Source organism: Lissotriton vulgaris, chromosome 4_1 (assembly GCF_964263255.1).
Source record: "Lissotriton vulgaris chromosome 4_1, aLisVul1.2, whole genome shotgun sequence".
NCBI classification, from domain to species: Eukaryota; Metazoa; Chordata; class Amphibia; order Caudata; family Salamandridae; genus Lissotriton; species Lissotriton vulgaris.
The window spans coordinates 375,598,054-375,620,138 of NC_141691.1; the positions used below are offsets into that span (position 1 = coordinate 375,598,054).

Here is a 22,085-nt window from a genome sequence, read left to right on the forward strand (position 1 = left end):
CATGCAGTGTTCACAGGCAGCAGCGCAGAGGTGGGGGAAGAAAAAAATCTTCTTTCCAGACTGATCTAGTTTCTTGGATTTCCTATCCGGTGGTGAAGAAGGGAAGGCAAGCTCTCTGGGGTGGGGTGTTGGGAGAGGAAAATGGGGTCACCCAGAGCAGGGCAATGGCGTCGGCCCTCGTTCCTATCCATAGGAGCCCCTGTGGTGGGCCTGGACCAAGTGCCCAAAAGAACATCAGAAAGTGCTTCGTTGAAGGGAAGCAGCGGCTCCGCAGAAGTAGCTGCTGGCTGAAGCACTTCCGTTAGGAGGTTAGTCCCGATGGCCACAGTAGGGAGCACAAGGTGTAGGGCCTAGGCCGCCCTACGCAACATCATGGCATAACTAGCACCCTCCTCCATAGCCACGGTAGGAGGAGACAGCATGTCTAGGTCTGGTGAGGTATCCAGACTACTGGTGTCCCCTAACTCCTCTGCCCAGTCCTGTTCAGACTTGCAAGGAGCTGCAAGAGGGTCCTCAGACCCCTCCCAGTCATTCCATTCCTACTCGGGCTGGTGTACAGGTCGGAAATAAGGAGTAGGGACATGGGGATAGAAATCTCCGAGAGGAGTCAAAAACGGCAACGAGCAACTCCGGGCCGACGCAGCGTCCACTTTGGGGCTGAAACCGGCATTGAAGTCGTCCTGAGGAGCAGGCGACGGCGGAAGTGGTGCCGGCGGGGTCAACATCGTTGGAGGTGTTATAAGGTCTGGAGCAGACAGTGACGCTAGGGCCGGAGCCACCGGTGGTGAAAGACGAGGACCTCCACTCTGGACCGTGGTGTCCAAGGGCGCACCGGAGGGACCCGACGGCCCAAAGAGGCGAGCCATGGCCGACAGGAATTCCTGTATCTGGGCCGCCAACGAAACCAGAAAGGGCGGGTACGCCGCCGCGCCTGCATAGGCTCTGTCGGAGTCACGGGGAAAGCACCACCCGCATCGGGCGACCAACGAGGGGAAGTCGGAGAACGATGTTGTTTCTTCGACTTCTTGTGCTATGCCTTACCTGACCCAGAGTGCGAAGACTTTGATCCCGAAGACCGATGGTGATGACTCGGCACGGAGCAGATTGTCTGGCTGCCAGCAACTTTCGGGACCGCTCCTGCAAAGTTTTCAGCGCCATGGCCCGGCAGTCAAGTCACGACTTGGGGTCGTGCCCCAGGAAGAAAAGACACACTTGGTGTGGGTCCATCACCGACATCTTACGGTGACTGTCCTCGCAGGACTTGAAGCTGGGCATCCTAACTGCACCTTTGGAGTCATAGGCAAAAAGCCTCAAAAAGTCAGTCAAAAATTGATTGGTTGTTCCTGCTCTTCCCGGATCTGCGCTTGCTGGCGCGGAAACAGAAAAAAACAACATCAGCGTGTGTGGGTGGCCAAGTAGCACGCGCAATGTCATCTTGGCGACCACGACGCCAGCGACGGACGCGGAGCCACACGAAGCCACCTACTGACACGCACGGGTACTGCCGACAAAAACTTTCCTGATCCAGTCTGATGCTTGGGGAAAATTCTAAGGTAAGGAATCTATCACTATGTGTTTCTTTCAAATACTACAACTTACTGTCTTTCCCTGTGGCGATCCCACCATTAAGAAAGAGAAACACTGGAACAGCATGACGGCACAAGTGTTCTGTTTCCACAGACCAACTTTTATTAAAGACTCTGGAGGCAGACTATTTCCCCCAAGAGAGATTCGGTGAAGCAATACTGGTTACTTCTCACCACAAGTCTCAAGTAGTGAAGGTGTGCTGGATGCACAAATGAGTATATTTCTGGTCAAACATTACCATGAAGCCTCCTTGTGACAGGGTGATGAATTCTTACAACAGTGATAATTTAAAATGTACGGTTAATCATATAAGTTGAGCATCTGGAAATTCAAAATGCATCTCTATGTTCCTTCATAATTATATGGCGAATAAGGGAAAAGAAGGAATAAACACCTCTTCAGCTTTCTGTGTTTGGAACTTCTTTTATTGCATCCTGGCACAACAACGAGGAGGCTTCCTCCATGAGGCACAATTAGTCATCATGATTGCAGTATTGAGCTGTTGTGGTGGGTGGAGAAGTAGCATTTCCTTGAACTCAATGCAATAATTAAGTACCACCCATTTTAGGTTGTCAAGATAAAAGAAAATAATGGAACCATTCAGAATCTTAAAAGGATAAAGCAAAATGTAGCATTTCAAATTACAAAATGTATTCCAGATTTCCATATCAAAGGGATTTTATTTTAACAAATCAATGAGGTAAGACCTTCAAAACTAATCTGCGGCAGTGCTTTTCTTCCTATGTACAGGCACTTACCATAGCGGCGAAAAAGAGATACTGTTTATAAATACACAGACCTACCACATGGATGCGTCATCCTGCATTCAATATGTGGTATCACGATAGAAAACCTTTGGGAAAGGTGCACATTTGTGGTTATTAAAAAAGAGCTTAATAGGGTGTACGCGCCCTTGTTAACCTCCAGGAGCCATAAATAGCGATACGGTTTCACCCAACCAGTGTACAGAGTCTATGTACTCAATGTTGAAGAACATATACTTTTTTCTTTCAATGTATAAAGTCACAGGAACTATTTTAACATTTTTGTGGGTGAACAAAAAACAGTTCAGAACTTGTTTAACATATTAAAGGCATACACTGAAAAATGATTCCTTGCCCATTAACGTTTAAAACGTTTCTTTTGATTTTAATACAAACAGGTAAACATGCTGCAAATAAAACTTCTGCCATTACTTTTTCACTAAGCTCTGTAGAAAGTACATTATACAAATGGAAACGCACAAGTTTATTATCCAGTTTAATTCTTGGTGTACAATCCGTTCAATGCGCATACATTATTTTATTTGTTAATGCTTACCACACACACAAAACTCAAACACTGTCAAAGAAAATGAAAACACACTCCAATATAAACCCTCATTCATAATTTAAAATGACACCAACTAATGAAATAAAAGAATGAGCGATTTAGAATTCTCAAACAAGGACTTGAAAGGCTGTAATAAACTACCTCTGAAAAAATATTTTCCTCAAAATGAAATGTAATGTACAGAATTGCTGAGTTCACGTTAGGGTTACCTTAAAAAGGACTTGTAGGCATGGAAAGTGACAGAGCCCAAAAGTTAGAATTTTATATAACATATTTAGCATTCGAGGCATGATCTGTGTTACAGGTACATGTGTAGATACACACACAGAACGCCATAGAGAGACTTGACAGAACCGTTTACATGTTTCTTCCTTACACTTGATCACGCAGGCGAGCAAGTCTTTGTGAGAGTTCATCCTGCATAAATGAAAGGGCAAATACGTATGATTAGCGTAGTACATGTACTTAAAAGGAAGACAGAATTTAAGTGTATTCAATAACTTGCCAGTACAATATGAATTGCCTATCGATGACAGAACCATTTAATTTGAATGCAGTTTATACATTTACCTCATAAGACAGCATTGACTGTAAGCCCTCTAAACATAAAATGACTCAAGGAAGAAAAGTCCCGCCTGCTTTTAGGGAATAACGAAGGGAATGCTTTAGTTATTAATTCTAGAAGCAATGACTTTCAATGTTTAGGATCGAGTATTCAGAAAGTCCTGTTCTGTCTCTATGGCAGTATTTTGCTTAAAGACAGACAAGTGTTCCCAGAGTTTACAGGCCTAGCTAACAGGTGTGGGGATGAGCTTCTGCCTGAGTGGCTCTTGGGAAATGCTGTCAACTTTCCTAATATTTAAGGGCAATATTACTACACAATTCTGTAGCTGTTGTAAACGGATTAAAATTGAGTTTGGTTCTCATAGATGGATATTAGCATAGCCAACTTTTTAGATGATCACGAAGTGAATGATGTATTTGTGACTATTGTATCTAGGAGGTAAAGCTTGATTTAGCTGATGTAGGGTAAACAATGCAGACTTAACTGCAGTACCACACCCATTTTAGCTATTTTTCTAACGCAAAGCGGCCCATAAGAGCAACATAACGCGTCACAAGTTACAGAAAGCAGAAGTAAAGAAACAGTGCCGCTTAGGGATACAATATTAACAGCATTTTTAGATGGATATGTACATTCTGAAAAGAGGAGTATTTAGGGTTTAGTCTGAAGTGTTCAGGCAGCTGGATCTATAATCTTGGCAAGAGACTACTATTAAAGTGTTTTGGTTCTTTTGATTTTAGGCATCTTCAGAAGGAGGCTAGATTTGCCTCAAGTCAATTTCGCTTATTGACATTTACAGTACCAGTCTTAAAATATTAGCCAAAATCTACCAACAATAAAACTTAATACAGGTTTCAGAAAAGTAAACCAATCTAACAAGAGCAAAGAATGACTTGCAACTCCTCAGCTGGCATTAGCAACAGTTTACTAAATGGTGGCAGCGCCATGGAATTCATACAGAAAAGTAAAACAAAAGTTAGTAATGGCCAATCTGCTTGACCCAATCAAATAATTTACTGCATTTGTCCCCCTTTTATTCAAGTATCTCTCTCATTTTCTTACGAACATATGTTTTTTAGGTAGGTGGGGAGACCAATGAATCCTCCTTTATGGGCAAAGCTGCCCATTTAATGGCAATTCTCGAGTAACAAGGTAAGCCAGAAAAGGTCACCTAGAAGTAAACACGTAAGGAGAGGGTAGTGGTGTATAAACTGTGCAAGGTTAAGTGAACCTGTGATTAACACCAATGTATTCTTCCTACTAGGATAGAGCTCAAAGGAAATTGGGCAATGACCACACAACGTTGTCAATGGTGTAAACAAAGTCCTCACACTTATAACAGAATCAATTTCCTTAGCTACAGTAATTTAATTTCAGCCGCAATTAGTCGACTAACTAGTCTTCTAAGTGTATTCTTTATTCTGTTTCTTGTTCAAAACAATTCGCATTTCAGTTCTTCAACAACAAAACAGATAGCCACAGATTGTGCCAACACATGTTTCGTCCTCTGGAATTCAAACCAAAGACTTCCTCAGGGGGTCAACTGCGATATCTGCTACACAATTGGAATTGATATGCCAGGATTGTTAATAATCCCTGCTTCCAGGATAATAATACCCCCGAGATTGGGTCAAGCATTTTACCAGAACAATGGGTCTCACATTTTGAGGGATTATATAATCATAAGCAGGATACAGAATTGGATTGGTGGGGGGATCCCCATCTGAGAACAGTTATTGAGTTCACCCTTGTAGAAATAACAGCAGGGAAACAAGGCCTCACTCGCAATAAGGCGCCGGGCCCTGATGGCACCCCACCTGACCTATACCGGAGTCAAGTAGATCTTTGGGCCCCCATCCTCACCAGAGTGTTAAACACTGCTGTCCAGCTTGGTTTGCCCCGTTCCTGGTCTACAGCGGTGATTGTCCCCATCTTTAAGAAGGGTTAACAGGGACAACCCACAATGCTACAGGCCGATCTCCCTGATCCATGTCTCAGCAAAAATTTTGGGCGGGGTAATTTTGCAAAGGCTCATAGATTGGACCAAGGAACACCATCTAATAACGGACATTAAGTATGGTTTCAGAACAGGAAGGTCCACAAGCGACTAATGTCCTAATCTGTATTTGTTGGTCGCCAAATACACCAAAGCTAGCAATGAGGCCATGTATTTGGCTTCATGGATCTGACTGCAGCCTTCGATCATGTAAACAGGAACAAGCTATGGTGCCTGATGTAGGATATGGGAATAGACTTAGGCCTGATTAACATCTTGAGTGAATTACACCAGGACACAACAGCCAGAGTAAGCTACAACACAGAGGGGGGGGGGAACACAGACTCATTCCTCTGCACAAGTGGAGTGCGACAGGGTTGCATCCTAGCACCCTTTTTGTTCTCGCTCTACATTAATAACCTAGAGAAGGCGTTGCTGGCTCTAAACTCGGACTGTCGCAAGGAAGGATCAAGTCATATTGTGGTGCTTTTGTACGCGGATGACGCGGTCCTGCTTGCACGCACTCAGAGGGGCCTGCAATGCCTAATCAATGGTTTTGTTAAGTTCATGTGGAGTTTGGATCTGTCGGTAAACCTGAGTAAATCGTTTGTGATGTTAGCAGGCTCCAAACCGTGTAATAGGTTCTCTTATAGGATAGGGAACCACACATTAGAGAAGGTGAAGTCTTTTTCCTATCTAGGGTTATTGTTTGACGGGGTACTCAAATTTAGATCCCTAGTGGAGGATCGGTGCTCAAAATTAATTTCCACAAATGGTGCTATTGCAAATTATGGCCGCAAGTTGGGTCATTGGTCTCCTGAACAGATCTTGAACCTCAATAGCTCGATAGGTTGCGCAAGAGTTGTATATGGCTTGGAAGTCTGGGGTTATGTGAATGTGGAGCAATTGCAAGTTGAGGAAAACAAATATATGCGAAGGATTTTAAAAGTCCCTCAGTGTACCTCAGCCGCAATTGTACACAGTGAACTAGGAAGTCCCTTTATTGAGGACCAAATTAAGCTAAGACCTTTATTGGCATGGTTGAATACCTGGTCAAACCCTGAGGCAGTCTTAGGCAGACAAATTTTGGAAGACTGCCTGCACAGGGACAAAGGGCTACTACACATTCCCTGGCTAAATTATGTTAAGACCACCCTGGAAAGTATTGACCGGAAGGATTTGTTCATTAACCCCAAACTTATTTTACCCTCGGATAAATAAAAAATCCAAAAAATTACTATCTAATCACTATGTAACCCGCAGATCAGCTGGGGAAACAACCAGACCATCTGTAGTTGCCCTTAGTCTCATAAAAATGAGGGCATGGAGCCATACCTGTATTTGGTACACAACTTCCATGATAGATTTCTGATGACCCGTTCAGGTTTAACCTACTACCAGACTTATTAGCGGACCCTGCAGGATTTACATTACCTATTGCACAGAAGGGTGCTTGCGGCTGCGACAATAGGTCTCTGCAAGACACCCTTCACTTTGTCAGTTTGTGCCCATTTTTTAAATATCCCCGGTGTAAATATCTGGTTCCAATTTTAAAGAAAGAAAAATTTAGGCATGCTAAAATGGCTTTACTCTACTTGCAAAGAGCTGATGGACACTCTATTGTATCATGAATTTTTTGAGGCTTGCCGTGAGGTTAAGAAAGTCAAGAGGAGTTAGCTAAAATACTGTGGTTTTTAATTTTGTATTTCTTTTATTTTTTTATCTGTTGGTATTGGTAATTCTAGATGACAGTCAGCTGTAATTTAACCTTTTTTTAACCTTGTAAACATATTGTACCTTTATGATGTTTTTTCTAATCATCGAAAAAAGGATTATTATACTGAACTGATATGCCAGGATTGGACTCGGAGCACTCTGCATATAGAGTATGAGTTTTTTAAGGACAAATACCATTTTTATATATGCTGTTTATGATTGATGACAACAAACTAGTATCCTCCCGGCATCGCCTCAGATGGATGCACTTTGAACCTTGACCCTATAAAATTTGATAATGGCGATAGCCATCAATTCCAATTGTGTACTAGATATCGCAGTTGGCGCCCTGAGGAAGTCTTTGGTTAATTCTACAGGACAAACCACGTGGCTATCTGTTCTGTTGTTGAAGAACTGAAACGCAACTTGTTTTGCACAAGATACAGAATAAAGAATAAAGCAGAAGTACACTGAGAAGACTAATGCGTGGACTAATTGTGGCTGAAATGAAATGACTGTAGCTCAGGAAATTGATTCTGTATTCTGTCTCTTAGAAGTAAGTTATGTAGTCTGAATTTAAGCACCTTTTATTAGGTACACCCACACATGAAAAATGGTATTGCCAACTACAAGGAGTGAGTGGACCAGGACCTGTATTACTTTTGTGAAGTGAGAAGTGGGTAATACAAGGTTTTTAGGTTGTTTTTAATAGAAAGTCAGATAGAGGCAGGTCTTCTCCGGTTTAGTGCTGTGAGGTAACATTGAGTCATTCTGGCCAATAATGAAAGCCAGGTATTCAGCAATGAGATCCGGTTTGTCTGTGATATTTGAATCACAGGGTTGAAGAAGCCAATTCTAGAATGGAAAAGAGGCTTCTATGGAGCAGAGGAGAAGTAATTAAATCTTTAGCTATATTCAATTTCAGGGACAAATAACTTATTCAATGTATTACCATTTCAAGTACAGATTTCAAAGTTAGGAAGTGCAATGAGTTGAATACTTCATGATGAAGTTGGGGGTTTGCATACAAGTGTAAGTGACTCTTCTTAATGAAGCATCGAGCCAAACAGCTCCATGTTGAGAATGAATGTTATGGGGAAATGGTAGAGCCATCAGTGACTGCACATTTTACACATTTTACATGAAGGGTGTTTTAATCTGATACAATCCAGTTTTACAAACTGAGACCTAGATCAGTGGAAATATATGAACTAGTTCCACACATGTCTTCTATCCTCGCCCTGTTAAATAAGATAGTGATAAGAGTTTGAAGGTCAATGGTATCATACACAGCAGGTTAAACAAGTAGCAGCAAGGGACTTGCATCGCCAACGGCAGTTGAATGAAGAATGGCATCCATTATTTGTGGTAAAAATGAGACTGGAAGGTATTTTGGATGTCATTGTTGGGACACACAAGATTGGAGATATATTACAACCACCATATCAATGATCTTGGCAAGCAATTCTGGATGATGCCAGGTCTAGTTTCTGTTTACTAAGCGAGAGAGTTATCTGGCAAGATTTAACACAGAAGGGAATATTCCGTCTTCTAGGGGGTGGAGTGATGAATTTGAAAACTAAAGGGACAACATCTTGAGTGCAAAGGAATATTAAGTTTGCTGCAATGGGATAATCTGTGCCGAATGAGATTCAATAATTCAGAGTATGGATTGAATGCCAAGATATTTGAACAAAGACCATGTGATGTGGGCATTAAAGCTTATTTTGGAATGCAAAATGACTTGCATCACAATTTCAACTGCCATATGATGTGGAGTATCAGACAGCTGAGGCAGGGAGGGTAGTATTTCTCTTGGTATTCACTCGGATGGTCCAAACAACAGCAGTTCAAACGCAGATCTAGTCAGAGTAAAATTACCCAAACACCCGGTCTACCACTTCATTCAAGCCACCATTCAGTGCCTGGAACCCATCTTGCAGACCAAAGAGATACAGATAAATCTCTGCATTCTCAGCCTCAAAGTGAGGTACTGGTCATATCACATTAAACACTAGATAGCTAAAAATGATACAGGGAAATGGATTCCGTGGAGAGTCTAAGGCAACAACCCTACCCCAAGGGTGCTTGCTTGAAAAGAAAGAAGTTAGTTGAGACACATGGTTCTTTCAAGAATTGAATAGAAGCATCAGAGTCCAGATGCCAATATAAGTGGCTCAAGTTTTAAGAAGATCAGTAACAGGTCAACAGTGACAATGTCAAATGCTGCGGACAGCCAGAAGCAACAAATGTGAAAGCTCCCTTTGTGCATGGTGGCTAGGATACCATCATTTAAGGATATTAATACCACAGGCATCTTGTTCACCAAGGTCTCCTAAAAGTACTTCTTAGAACGCTCAGAAAGCACCTTGGTTTCAGCCCCCAATTAAAGCCATATTTCAGTAATTCCTCTTGGAAACTACCTGCCAGCAGTGCCATATTTATCTATTGCCAATGACTGCCCCCTAGTTTTAGGCCATGAGGTATTTCTGCTATTGGTTGTGCCTTGGCTAATAGAAGTCAAAGCAACGGCGATTCACATAGGACTCCTTCCCTGAAGAAAAATTGCAGCTTCCTTTGGACCTGGTAGTGACTTGTATTATCAGGTTATGTAGCTTGCTGCAAGTTGTTACCTTGTCCTTGACATGTGCCTTCAGCGAGTTCCATGAAGCATTCACAAAATCCTGCGATTACTGTTTTTGGTGGAGTCCCTGAAGCTCTTTAGAGAATTCCAAGAGTCAGCCCACACTGCCTCAACAGAATACTCTCACTGGGAGTGTACCGTTTGTCTAGTGCCTAATCTAGGGTTGAAAATTAAATTCCTTTTCATAGCATATAAGCTCTTTGTGAGTAATCCCCCTTACCCCCATGGTTGTCTTTTCGGTCATGTGTACCTTATGTTTGTTCCTAAGAAAGGAACCATTTTCATTCTTATAAATGACCACATAGCTAGATACCCTATCCTTGGTGCTTTACTGACTACTTTTATGCTGCCACCATGCACACGGTGTGCTGACACCATAAGAATTGTATAGTCCGTCTTTCTGGTGCTTTCATCATGAGCCGGTATGGCTGCGTTCTCCCACGAGACCAACTTATTTTATTTCAAGGCAAGGACTGCTATTTTCTTAATCTGTTCTTGGCCACAGCTTCTAAGTCCAAGAGTTCTTTCTTTAGATCACCCTTTTTGTCAGATCTATTTTGCCTTGCCAATCACATATCCTCCTTAGTAAACTCCTATCCTATTCCACCTTCTCTATCCAGCATACATTTTATTGATTCTGCCTCCAAACACGTTTGCCCCTCCTATTTCCTACTATTTTGCTTCATATTGGCACTTTACCGCATTCTTCCCAAGACCACTCTGCTAAGTGTTCTAATATTGAATTATGGTTTTGTTCTCCCAACTAGCTCTCCTATTTCATGCTTTGGGGGTTTGTCAGTACATCCAATAGCTTTTTACTTCTGACAGTGCAGTTTTGTTCCGCTCTTTGGTATCCTGATTGCTCATTAAACATTTAGTTATTGTATTTTATACCACTTCTAGAAGGTTAGAAGTTGTAACACTGGTACCTGTTGTGAATTACAAAAAATAAATTCTTATCCCAGCCATCACTCTTTAATATCCTCTCTTAGCACATAATCTTGACTGATGCGACTAACAGGCCTGGCATGGTAGACAGATCTCCCTCATGCGGTTATCAATATCCATCTTATTATTATTATTATTGTTGCCAGACCTCTTAGCTGCCTTTGACACAGTCGAGCATTCCACCATAATACATACCTTCAACAATAGGATTCACCAGCAATGTCTTTCACTGGCTCTCCTTCTACCTCTCCAGATGGCACCAGTTTGTTCACACGGGCACCACAAGGTCACAAAAGATCCCTATCACATGTGAAGTCCTCCAGGGTTCTACAGGGTCTCTGGTCATCTTCAACATTTAGATGGAGCCAGTTAGTGCCCAACTCACAGATAACAGCAACACCATTCACCAATATGCAGATGATACACAACTCTACTTAAAAGTCTCCTCTACTTAAAACATACAATGCATCAAACACTGCTTGCATACCATCTAGAGCTGGATGTCCAGCACCTACATGAAGATCATTCTACCCAAGACTGAATTCCTATTATTTACCAAGAACAACAAACAAAATATAGTACAAACCTGGCTCAAAGACATAAACCTTGCTGGCTTCGAACCCCATATCTCTATGAATACCAAATCACTTGGATTCACTCTGGACACCAACCTCTCCCCCAAGAAACAATTTGCCAACAAAACGAAGACGGCTTGGTACCAGCTCTCTCTTCTAAATTCAAACCCTTCTAGACTGCAACTTCAAAACTGCTTGCATCTGAATGATTTCAATGCCCTACTTAATGGCTCCTCACTGGCATCCATTTGGTGCATCCTACACGAAACAGGAATTTTCCTCCAGGGCCTGAAGAAATACGGTCATACAACCCCCACCCAAATGGTACTCCATTGGCTCCCCTTGCTAGGCCACACATTCTTGAAAATCAGCTACATCATTTATAAAGCCATCACAGCTGCACCAGCCCAACTTGCAGACAAGCTCACCATCTCTGGTGGTTCTTCGCACGCCTGAAGCAAGGACTGCAGAATAAGAAGTACAAAAAGGTAAAAAAAAAAGCTAACAGGATATTTCGATCTATTCTCCCAGGATCTGGAACAACATGCCTGTTGTAAATGGACATCTTTAGATGTGTACCCCCAGATCTTTGCTTTGACTGTTTTAATGGCTAGAGAACTCTGCATACTTTACCTCTGCCAACCAGCAGTACTGTTCCAGTGCTTTCCCACTAAACATAATGCCATTAGCATACCCATAGTTAGTACATTTGACTTATCAATAAGACTCTAGCATAATTACAAAGTGTACCCCAGTCTTGTAAATTTAGTGTCACCAATGAGGTGCAGCACCCATTGTGCCACTGACTACAGTGACCGTGCATGCATTACTGCAGGTCTACCGTTTATAGCCTTGCTCAGCAGTTTTAAAACTGCAAATTCGACCCGTCAAAAAAAACATTTTGACAGGCCTAAACATTAGTTTGAAATATTAAAAGGTCACCCGTAAATAGGCCTTACTGCTCATAAGGCAGGTTGCATGGTATATAAAGGTAGAACATGTAAACGTTTAATGTTCAAAATAGCCTTACAGTGTAATAGCCACAAGGCTATTTTCACTGTAGCCGGGTTAGCAGTTCCATATAAAATGATTAGGTCACAATATTACATTGAATAATGTTATCTCGAGCTAAAAAACACATACACATTTAATTCTTGGGCTTTTTGAAAAATGTATTACAAGCCCAATTCGCAGATGTAGTTGGATTTCTAATAAAGATTTTGAAAAAAGGTACTTTTGGACAGTTACCTTTTCCCTGCCTAAAGCTTCTGGAGGCCTACTTGTATGAATTACTACTGGCACCCAGGAGCTGAATAGTCACTTTGGTGAGGTGTGAATTTGCTCTCAGAGCCTAGATAAAGGCCTTGGGTATGGGGAGGTGTTGTCTTCCTTTGGCAAGATGACAATCTGAGCAGTGACCAGGATATTTCACTTCAGAAAGGCCTACCCCATCACAGGTAAACGTTAGCCAACACCTCAGCAGGGCTCTTCCCGGTTACCCAATCAGGCAGGCACCACTTCTAGTGGGAGAGTACCTGCCCCCTAATTGGTTTAGAGTTACAACGGACGAGGGATTGATAATTTTCCTGGTGACACCTCTGGGCTGGGCATACACGTTATGCTCAAGGGGAGAATGGTTTCAACTTCTTGAATTTAGCCAGTGAGGGGCACTGTGGAATTGTTTTCAGTAGGGCACACAGGAAGTGCTGCAAAAGAGGGCAGGGTTGAGTGTGGAAACCTTTACCCCCTTGGTCAAGAGGGGCTAGGAGTCACCCGCATCTGTAGGCTTATGCCAGTCATAAATGTGGCACCCACATTACCCTCCTCAGAACACTTTCTGGAACTGTTAAAAAACAGAGGAGGACTGAACCTGCTGTGCCTTGAGAACAGCTGCGAAGACTGGACCTGCTCCTCTCTCTCCCTTGTACCCAGGAAAAAGAAGTTAGCTCCAAGGGTTATAAGGCTGACATCTTGCTAAATCTACAAGGAGGACATAACAAGCTACAAAAGTCCTTTTTTTGCAACTTCCTACCTGACCTCTTCCAACTGGACCTGCCCTGGACCCTGCTGCTGGCCTCTGCTGGAGTAAGTCTTGTCCCACAATTGCTCTCCTCAAGTTCCTGGATCTGTAGCTGCCGTCAAAGTGTACATTTCCTAACTTTACCTCATGAGGGATTTGGAAACCTTTTGACTCCAAATACCTCTGGAGAAATGAGCTCAACCTGCCAAATAGATCCAATGTTGGTGTGCTGCCACGGTACCAGTGATTTAAGATGCTCCCGCTCGGAGCATTTCTGCAGCAGCAAAACAAATTCGGGAGGACCTCGTGTACAAGGTATCTACCCTCACTGAGCCCACTTTGGCTACAGCTTGCAGCCTTGCCCTGCTGGAAGAATCAAAGCCCCCAAACAGTTAAAATATGGAAAGGCTTTAACAGGCGACGGCACAAAATGTATCTGGCCAGCACGGGATGTTCCTTCGGCGCAAAATTCAAATGTCTCCTAATTTGAGCTTATTTTGCCAAAAGTCAATAGCTTCACCGAGACCGTGTCCAGCTGTTATTTGACAACATGGAGCTCTCTTTGGCCACAGGCTGCTGCCTTGCCCCCTGAAGATTTTTACTTCCTTTTCAGAGACAGAAGGTAAACTTCTAACTGGATTAAATGTCATTTCTGTATCCGACCCGTGCTCCATCGAAGTTGAGCTTAACTTGATTCTACTGACCGGTCTATTGCAACCAGATGACCGTGGTTGGCCCTTGAACTTTAAAAATTCATAACTCCAGGTTATCTTATTGGATATGTTTTGTTTTGGTATCATTACATTTATTGAAATGTTCTCTGTTTTTCTAAATTGGCCTGGATTTTGTTGTATTGTATTGTGACTATTACTGTTTTAGTAATGTATAAATACTTTACGCCCTGCCCCTAAATTGAGCCTGTCTGCTCTAAGCTATAGCTACAAGGGGTTGAGCTCAGATTAATTTAGTGACTTTAAGGGGTCACCCTGTTAAGACTTGTGGTCATTTCTTGAAGACGGTATTCTCCACCTCCAACTAATACCCCAATTTCCTAGAATCCCTGTATCCAACAGGTCCACTCCAACACTGCTCCAATTTAGGAAAGAGCTAAAGATTCACCTCTTTAAAGAGAACTAAATCATGATACAAAAATAATCCACAAATAAGCTAGCCTTTGACTATGGAGAACGCTCCTCTTCTTTATATTTTTCAATAGTGCAAACGTAGCCAAAAGGCATACAAACATATATGCCGATGAAAAATAATTTTTACTCCTAAATTTGGTACAGAACTTTTAGTTCCACATTGTTAAGACTGTAAGGTAGCTACTTAGATAGGAACAATCAATGTTGAATCCTGGAATATTACATTAGTGATCTAATTTCTAAGACAAAACACGCTTTTAATGTGGAAACATGGGCTTAAGTTCTGGGAGCTATGTCAAAAGAAGCATGTTTTTCCTCAAAGGAATGCATGTCAAATATTAGAGCAACTATTAACAATATTAAAGTCAAGAAATAATCCATTAAAATTTCCAAATGATTAAAAAAATAAACAAATGCACTCAACAAAGTGGCACAAAAACTGTCACAATTGGATTAAAGGAACTGAAAAAATTATTGTAAAAATAAAATGTCAAAAAAAACCACTGGAACAATGGCATTATTAAAGGGTATTTAATTGGTGCATATTCAGTAGCTCTGAGTCTCTTTAGGCCAAACTATGATTAACCTAAGTTAGAGACAAGATAGAGCGAGCCAGTAACAGTTGGTGTATATACTTATTGTCTGCTTTAATGCCAGGTTTTTTCCAGAAGTTGAAAAAGGTGAGAGACCTGCATGCACATCTCAAGAGCAATGGAATAGCAGAATTGGGTCACTACCACTTTGAAAGCCCTTCCATCTCATTTCATTAAATTAAACCTTGGGATATTTAGCAGCATTGTGGATAGAATACAGTGTTACAAGTCAATATTAAAAGATGTACGAAAAGTGACTCTATAACACGAAAATCAAAAAGCAGTTACCATTCTTTCTGCTTGGCAGAGGATGCTCAAGCAGCGCCAGTTACATTGCAGGCTGGTATCCTCAAATGTTATCAATTTTGAGGACGTTCTTCGGGGAATTCAGTCACAGACTGAGGAGAGTCTGACATCTCTGCCTACCTTATACCTATACAGCCAAGAATCCTAATTTCTTGAAGATTCTGAATAACCTTTTCCTGGCCATCCCCAAGAGTTCCAAACAGCTAGGGAGGCGTTGTGGATACTGGCTACAGTTCACCAGTGGGAAGCAGGTTCAATCTGCTACAGTTCACCAGTGGGAAGCATGTTCAATCACACACTCCAGCAAGGGCACTAAGAAAATCCAGCTAATCGGAGTTCAAAATCAAATTGTCAAATTCTTCTTCCATAGAGAAGCCCATTGTTTCAGACTTTTCTGTCTGTGAGGAAACAAGAGGCTAGCTGGACTGACCGCTGAGAACACTTTCAAAGCACGGGCACAAAGAGAAGTAAGATCTACATGTACTCAGTCCTCCACATGGTCGACTGCAAGCAGACATTCTTTTCTAGGTCTTCCTTTTTCTCCCAAGTACAGATGTGTTCAGAAGAGGTGATAGTGGCCAGCGTTAATTACAGGCCACACTAAGAAGAGATTGGTAATAAGTACTAATCCCAACACAATTGTAATGCTCAATGAAACCTACGTTTTCAGCACTTCTTGTTGCTTTCAGGCTAGCCCAGGAACTCCTAATCTGGGTTTTTTCTAAATTGAAGAATTCTAGGTATAGTGACTAGATCGTGCAACTCATATCAAGTAGATATCTAATTACAATGACAGGACTCTCCTTCAAACCCCACCTACCGAGATCGGAGGTCAGATTCCTCATGCTACTAGCAGAGACATGTTGACCATCACACCAATACTCTCTTGATCATCTACAAGTAAAAGTAATGGCCCCAGTTTGGGCTTTGTTTTACATGTGCTGTTCTTGCTTAGTCCCCTCCTCGTCATTCCAAGATATGTGGCAGTAGATAACCTATAGTTAATTCCCCTCTTCTTTCCTGCCAGTAGGCCAAACCCATTGCCTTATACACAAGAAATATACCTATTGAAGAGGCACTCTACCCTGAAACTTTATCATTTGTTGGCACCATCAAGCTTGGCCTGAGGACATTTTGGAGCTTTACATGAACACTGCAGGAAGCTAGCTCTCTATATAGTGCACTAAAATGAAGAGCGCTGTATAGAGAGTCCAGACAACCCGTATTGGTTTACAGGGGCTTGCTTTAACAATCCCAATGTGCACTTTTAGTGGTAGTGTGGGCGAGCAGCTTTAGGCTTATCAGAGGGGAGTGTTGAGCATTTATTGTACACACACAGTCACTAAATGGAACACACACTCAAAGAAATCTGACACCAATTTATAAAAAGAACACAGATTTTTTAATTATTTTAAGCACCAAGATTTTCAGCATTTAAATAGACAATACTGTATATGTAATAATGTTAACCTATGGGAAAAAACAAATACTGCATATGACCACTTGTCAATGACTTACAGGACTGTTCTTCAGGACTTATGATAAATAGAGGCCAAGGACCAAGGAAGCACCAACAGGTCACCTCAGTCGGGTCTGGGGCATCCAGGGGAAGAGGTGCTTTTCAGTGTCGGGTGTTCTGTTTACGTCAATGGGAAAAGTACCTGGAGGAAAGATGCTGAAGTGGCGACTAGGGGACCAGTAAGTTGAACCCAAAGGGGGCCTCAGGTCTCTGAATCCAGGGGACACCATTGTTTCGCCTGTACTCGGACTGGGGAACTTGTGTGCATTGTTGCTTTGTATGCCAGGAGGTTGTCAGTCTCCTACAAAAGAGGCTGCAGGTGGAGACTGGGGGACCAGTCAGACTAAACCCAAAGAGAGGCTCAGCTCTTAAGTGCTTCAGGACTTCATGGGCAATGTTGGTTCACCTGGATTCTGGCTGTGGGGTGAGAGTGCAGAGGTGCCTTGACTAGTCCGGTCACGATTTCCAGAGACTCTTACTTTAGGGGTCGACATGGAGATGGAGACCAGAAGAGGCCAGCTGGGCCACTCTCAGTGCTGGCTTTATATATGGAATTACCACTAGGTGGTTATCCCGTGCACAGAGTCCAAGGGTTCCCCAAATATGCACAGGGCTCAATGCAAACCCCAAAGGCCTCTATAAGTGGTAGTGTGGGTGAGCAGCCTCATGCCTAACACAGAGGAGTATAAGACATTTATTGCTAAAAATTTACCAATAATGGACACACGACTCAAGAAGGAGATCCAGACCAATGAAAAAAAACAATTATACGTTGCATTTTTCTTTAAGATCGAGTTCTTCGGAAAAAGGCAAGTATGTTTTAAGTAAAAATACTTTTTACTTTGAAAAATCGACACTTAGAACAGTGCAATGTTATCCTATGTGGAAAACAATATTGTGCTTAAACAGCGAAGTAATGCACTTTAAAATTCCATTCTTTGGGACCAAAGGTCAGCATTGGGCAAGAGTCAGGTGGGGCCCAATGCTTTTCAATGGAGAGTGGGAATGCCTGGAGCCAGCTGCTAGCAGGTAGGTACATATGATGCAGGGGCCAAGCTTTGTGGGTTAGACTTCACTGCACAAGTGAGCCACTCAGACTGTGCAAAGGCAGTTGTAGTCTTCAGTATTTTATGCAGGGATGTCTTCTTGCTTCTGAGAAATACAACAAGGGACTGTGGGGTACCCACAGCCTAAGCAGTGAACAGCTTTAGACAAAAGATGTCTCATGTGAACATTAGGAGAAAATTCATTCAAATGTAATCAAAAGCTCCAAGGCAAAAGAAATGTATTTATATCATGTCAGAATAAACTTTTAAGCAATACAAAGAGATCAGCATCTACAGGTATTATATACATACTAGTAGCATCGTTTTCACATTCTCAAGTGTTTCACCATAATCTCCTAAACAAAATAACTTCACATAAATCCAAAAATGTACGAAAATTATAAGATCAACAATCCCAATGCATTTCGGGTTCAAGGCTGAACCCTTCTTCAGGGGATGACTCAATTCTGTCAAATATGACGTTATTCAGATCAATGTCTCGTCCGCAGTAATCTACAACACAATAATTGCAGAGTTTATGAACCAACTGCAAGATATAAAATTTGCACTCTACAAAGAAGGATAGATAGTGACATGAGATGTGCCATGAGAGTACCCAAGAAATACCTAAGAACTGTCAGTGTTTGTTACAGCAAGATTAGAAAGATGTCAGAACTCAACCTGTTGTGTGACGCAACCAGAAGAATCGGTGCAAGAGATAGCTATGGCAATAGAACCACGTTCCAAGATAAACCACCAAGGCTGTTGCCTAATCCTATTGTTAAAAATGTGCATGTCTGAATAGAGAAAAAATGCAATGGACAGATTCATATCCTACAATGGACAGTAGTGAGTTTCAAGCTGCGAAAAATATAAAAATGTACAAATCAGGTTCAAAGCGCACTGTCACTTAGACTCTTCCCTTCGTGGAATTTAATCGCCACAAAGAGTAAAGCCAACAGCAATCTTACCCGAGTTAATGAATGCGAAATCATACGTCCTCTGCATATAAGCGTGGACCCCTGTACAGGCAACCTGTGTGTAACGGGTTAAAACAAAAAACGATCCAATGTTAAATTCAGTGAACACTGCTATTTGACATGTACTACAGGAACAGATATTAAAATCTCACAGGAGTATGGGGAGGAAACTCCACCCATCAGCTCCCGGGACGCAGGTCTCTGTATGACCTCTTGTGAATGCGTGCTCCGCAAAAAATTATTATCAAGATACCATCAGTCTCTTGGCCCTAGAGGGGCTCCTAATGCTAAATCTGGTAGGGTATCAAATCTACGTACCAAATAGCTCAAGATTAGAAAACGCTGTAACTGAATCGCGTGCAAGCGTTCCCACAATGCTGTGCGATTTAAAGAGACCGTGCCTGAATCGCCGCTGTGCTACGAACAGGAAAACTTTATTGCATCTCAGAGGTTGCCACGGGAACATGAAAGAATTCATATCTACCATATTATGTGTTAACTATGCAATCCGTAGTAATAAAAAAAAAAAAACTGATGTCGAAGCCTGAAGGTAGACACAGACTTGATTTACGACGAAAACGTTGCTGTGTGAAAAAAAAAAAAGGACTAAATACTCGGCGACAATGGTGCTGTGCAATGAATTCCAATTACGAGAATCTAAGAACCTCGTGCAAATGTAAGTTGGAGTGTCACTGTGCCTAAGTGTGACTCAGCAGATAAATATATTGTGTTAGTGCCAGGTTAAAAATGACTCCCATGCGTAATGTGTAATGAGAGGGACTGCCCTGACTATTGAATCAAGTGGCACTCTCGGAAAAGAGAAAATCGAGAATATAATAGGAGTGAAAAATTGTAACATATTAACAGCACAAAGAGGAAAAAAGAAACAGAGTGCAAATTCTTTACAGATCAGAAGGCAGATAATGAATGTAATACATCTGTTACAAGAAACATAACATTTCATAGTGATCATTAAGCCCACCCGGGGTTGTTGTTCCTAAGGTTTTGATCCAATAGGTTTCCCTGCGTCTATGCCTGAAGTGATGTTGATTTGTTCTAAAACTGTAAAACGTAACTGAGGTATGGTGTGTGAAGCTTGTCCCCAATGTAAGGCAAGAGGAGAGGTGGTGTTTTGATTCCTAATCCTGCTCTTGTGTTCAATGATCCGTGTTTTTATTTTCCGGCTTGTTCAGCCTACATAGACTAGGGTGGGCTTAATGATCACTATGAAATGTTATGTTTCTTGTAACAGATGTATTACATTCATTATCTGACTTCTGATGTTCTGTAAAGAATTTGCACTCTGTTTCTTTTTTCCTCTCTTTGTGCTGTTAATATGTTACCATTTTTCACTCCTATTATATTCTCAATTTTCTCTTTTCCGAGAGTGCCACTTGATTCAATAGTCATGGCAGTCCCTCTCATTAAACATTATGCATGGGAGTCATTTTTAACCTGGCACTAACACGATATATTTATCTGCTGAGTCACACTTAGGCACAGTGACACTGCAACATACATTTGCAAGAGGTTCTTAGATTCTCGTAATTGGAATTCCTTGCACAGCACCATTGTCGCCGAGTATTTAGTCAGTTTCTTTTTTCACATAGCAACGTTTTTGTCGTAAATCGAGTCTGTGTCTACCTTCAGGCTTAGACATCACGGTGTTTATTACTACGGATTGCATAGTTAACACATAATATGGTAGACATGAATTCTTTCATGTTCCCGAGTCAACCTCTGAGATGCAATAAAGTTTTCCTGTTCGTGGCACAGCGGCGATTCAGGCACTGTCTCTTTAAATCGCACAGCATTGTGGGAACGCTTGCACGCGATTTTGTTACAGCGTTTTTGGTCGGAAGCGGTTTTGGAGTACGGAGCCGAATCTTGACCTATTTGGTATGTAGATTTGATACCCTACCAGATTTAGCATTAGGAGCCCCTCTAGGGCCCAGAGACTGATGGTATCTTGATAATAACTTTTTGCAGGGCACGCATTGACAAGAGGTCATACAGAGACCTGCGTCCCGGGAGCTGATGGGTGGAGTTTCCTCCCCTTACTCCGGTGAGATTTTAATAATGGTTCCTGTAGTACATGTCAAATAGCAGTGTTCGCTGAATTTTACATTGGATCGTTTTTTTGTTTTAACCCGTGACACACAGGTTGCCTGTACAGGGGTCTACGCTTATACGCAGAGTACGTATGATTTGGCATTCATTAACTCAGGTAAGATTCCGGTTAGCTTTACTCTTTGTGGCGATTAGATTTCACGAAGGGAAGAGTCTAAGTGACAGTGCGCTTTGAACCCGAATTGTACATTTTTATATTTTTCGCAGCTTGAAACTCACTACTGTCCATTGGAGGGTATGAATCTGTCCTTTGCATTTTTTCTCCATTCAGACATGCACATTTTTAACAATAAGATTAGGCAACAGCCTTGGTGGTTTATCTTGGAACGTGGTTCTATTGCCATAGCTATCTCTTGCACGGATTATTCTGGTTGCGTCACACAACCATGTTGAGTTCTGACATCTTTCTAATCTTGCTCTAACAAACACTGATAGTTCTTAGGTATTTCTTGGGTACTCTCATGGCATATCTCATGTCACTATCTATCCTCCTTTTCTAGAGTGCAAATTCTGTATCTTGCAGTTGGTTCATAAACTTTGCAATTATTGTGTTGTAGATTACTGCGGACGAGACATTGATCTGAATAACGCCATATTTGACAGTATTGAGTCAACCCCTGAAGAAGGGTTCAGCCTCGAACCCGAAATGCATTGGGATTGTTGAACTTATAATTTTCGTTCATTTTTGAATTTATGTGGAGAGTTATTTTGTTCAGGAGATTATGGTGAAACACTTGAGAATGTGAAAACTATGCTACTAGTATGTATATAATACCTGTAGATGCTGATCTCTTTTTGATTGCTTAAAAGTTTATTCTGACATGATATAAATACATTTCTTTTGCCTTGGAGCTTTTGATTACATTTTAATGAATTTTCTCTTAATGTTCACATGAGACATCTTTTGTCTAAAGCAATGCACTGCTTAGGCTGTGGGTACCCCACAGTCCCTAGTTGTATTTCTACTGATTGAGAAAGAATTG

At 41.8% G+C, this 22,085-nt stretch overlaps 1 protein-coding gene across 1 annotated transcript in view; it reads right to left on the minus strand.

Annotated features, from left to right (window-relative positions):
• Positions 1–1,990: 1,990 nt before the first annotated feature.
• CHMP1B (charged multivesicular body protein 1B) overlaps positions 1,991–22,085 on the minus strand; it is a 165,297-nt gene continuing 145,202 nt past the window's right edge. Inside the window, exon 8 of the mRNA XM_086918753.1 lies at positions 1,991–3,336. Within this exon, the coding sequence (XP_086774879.1) occupies positions 3,292–3,336 (45 nt within the window). The 3' untranslated portion in view covers positions 1,991–3,291. The remainder of the gene's footprint in view (positions 3,337–22,085) is intronic.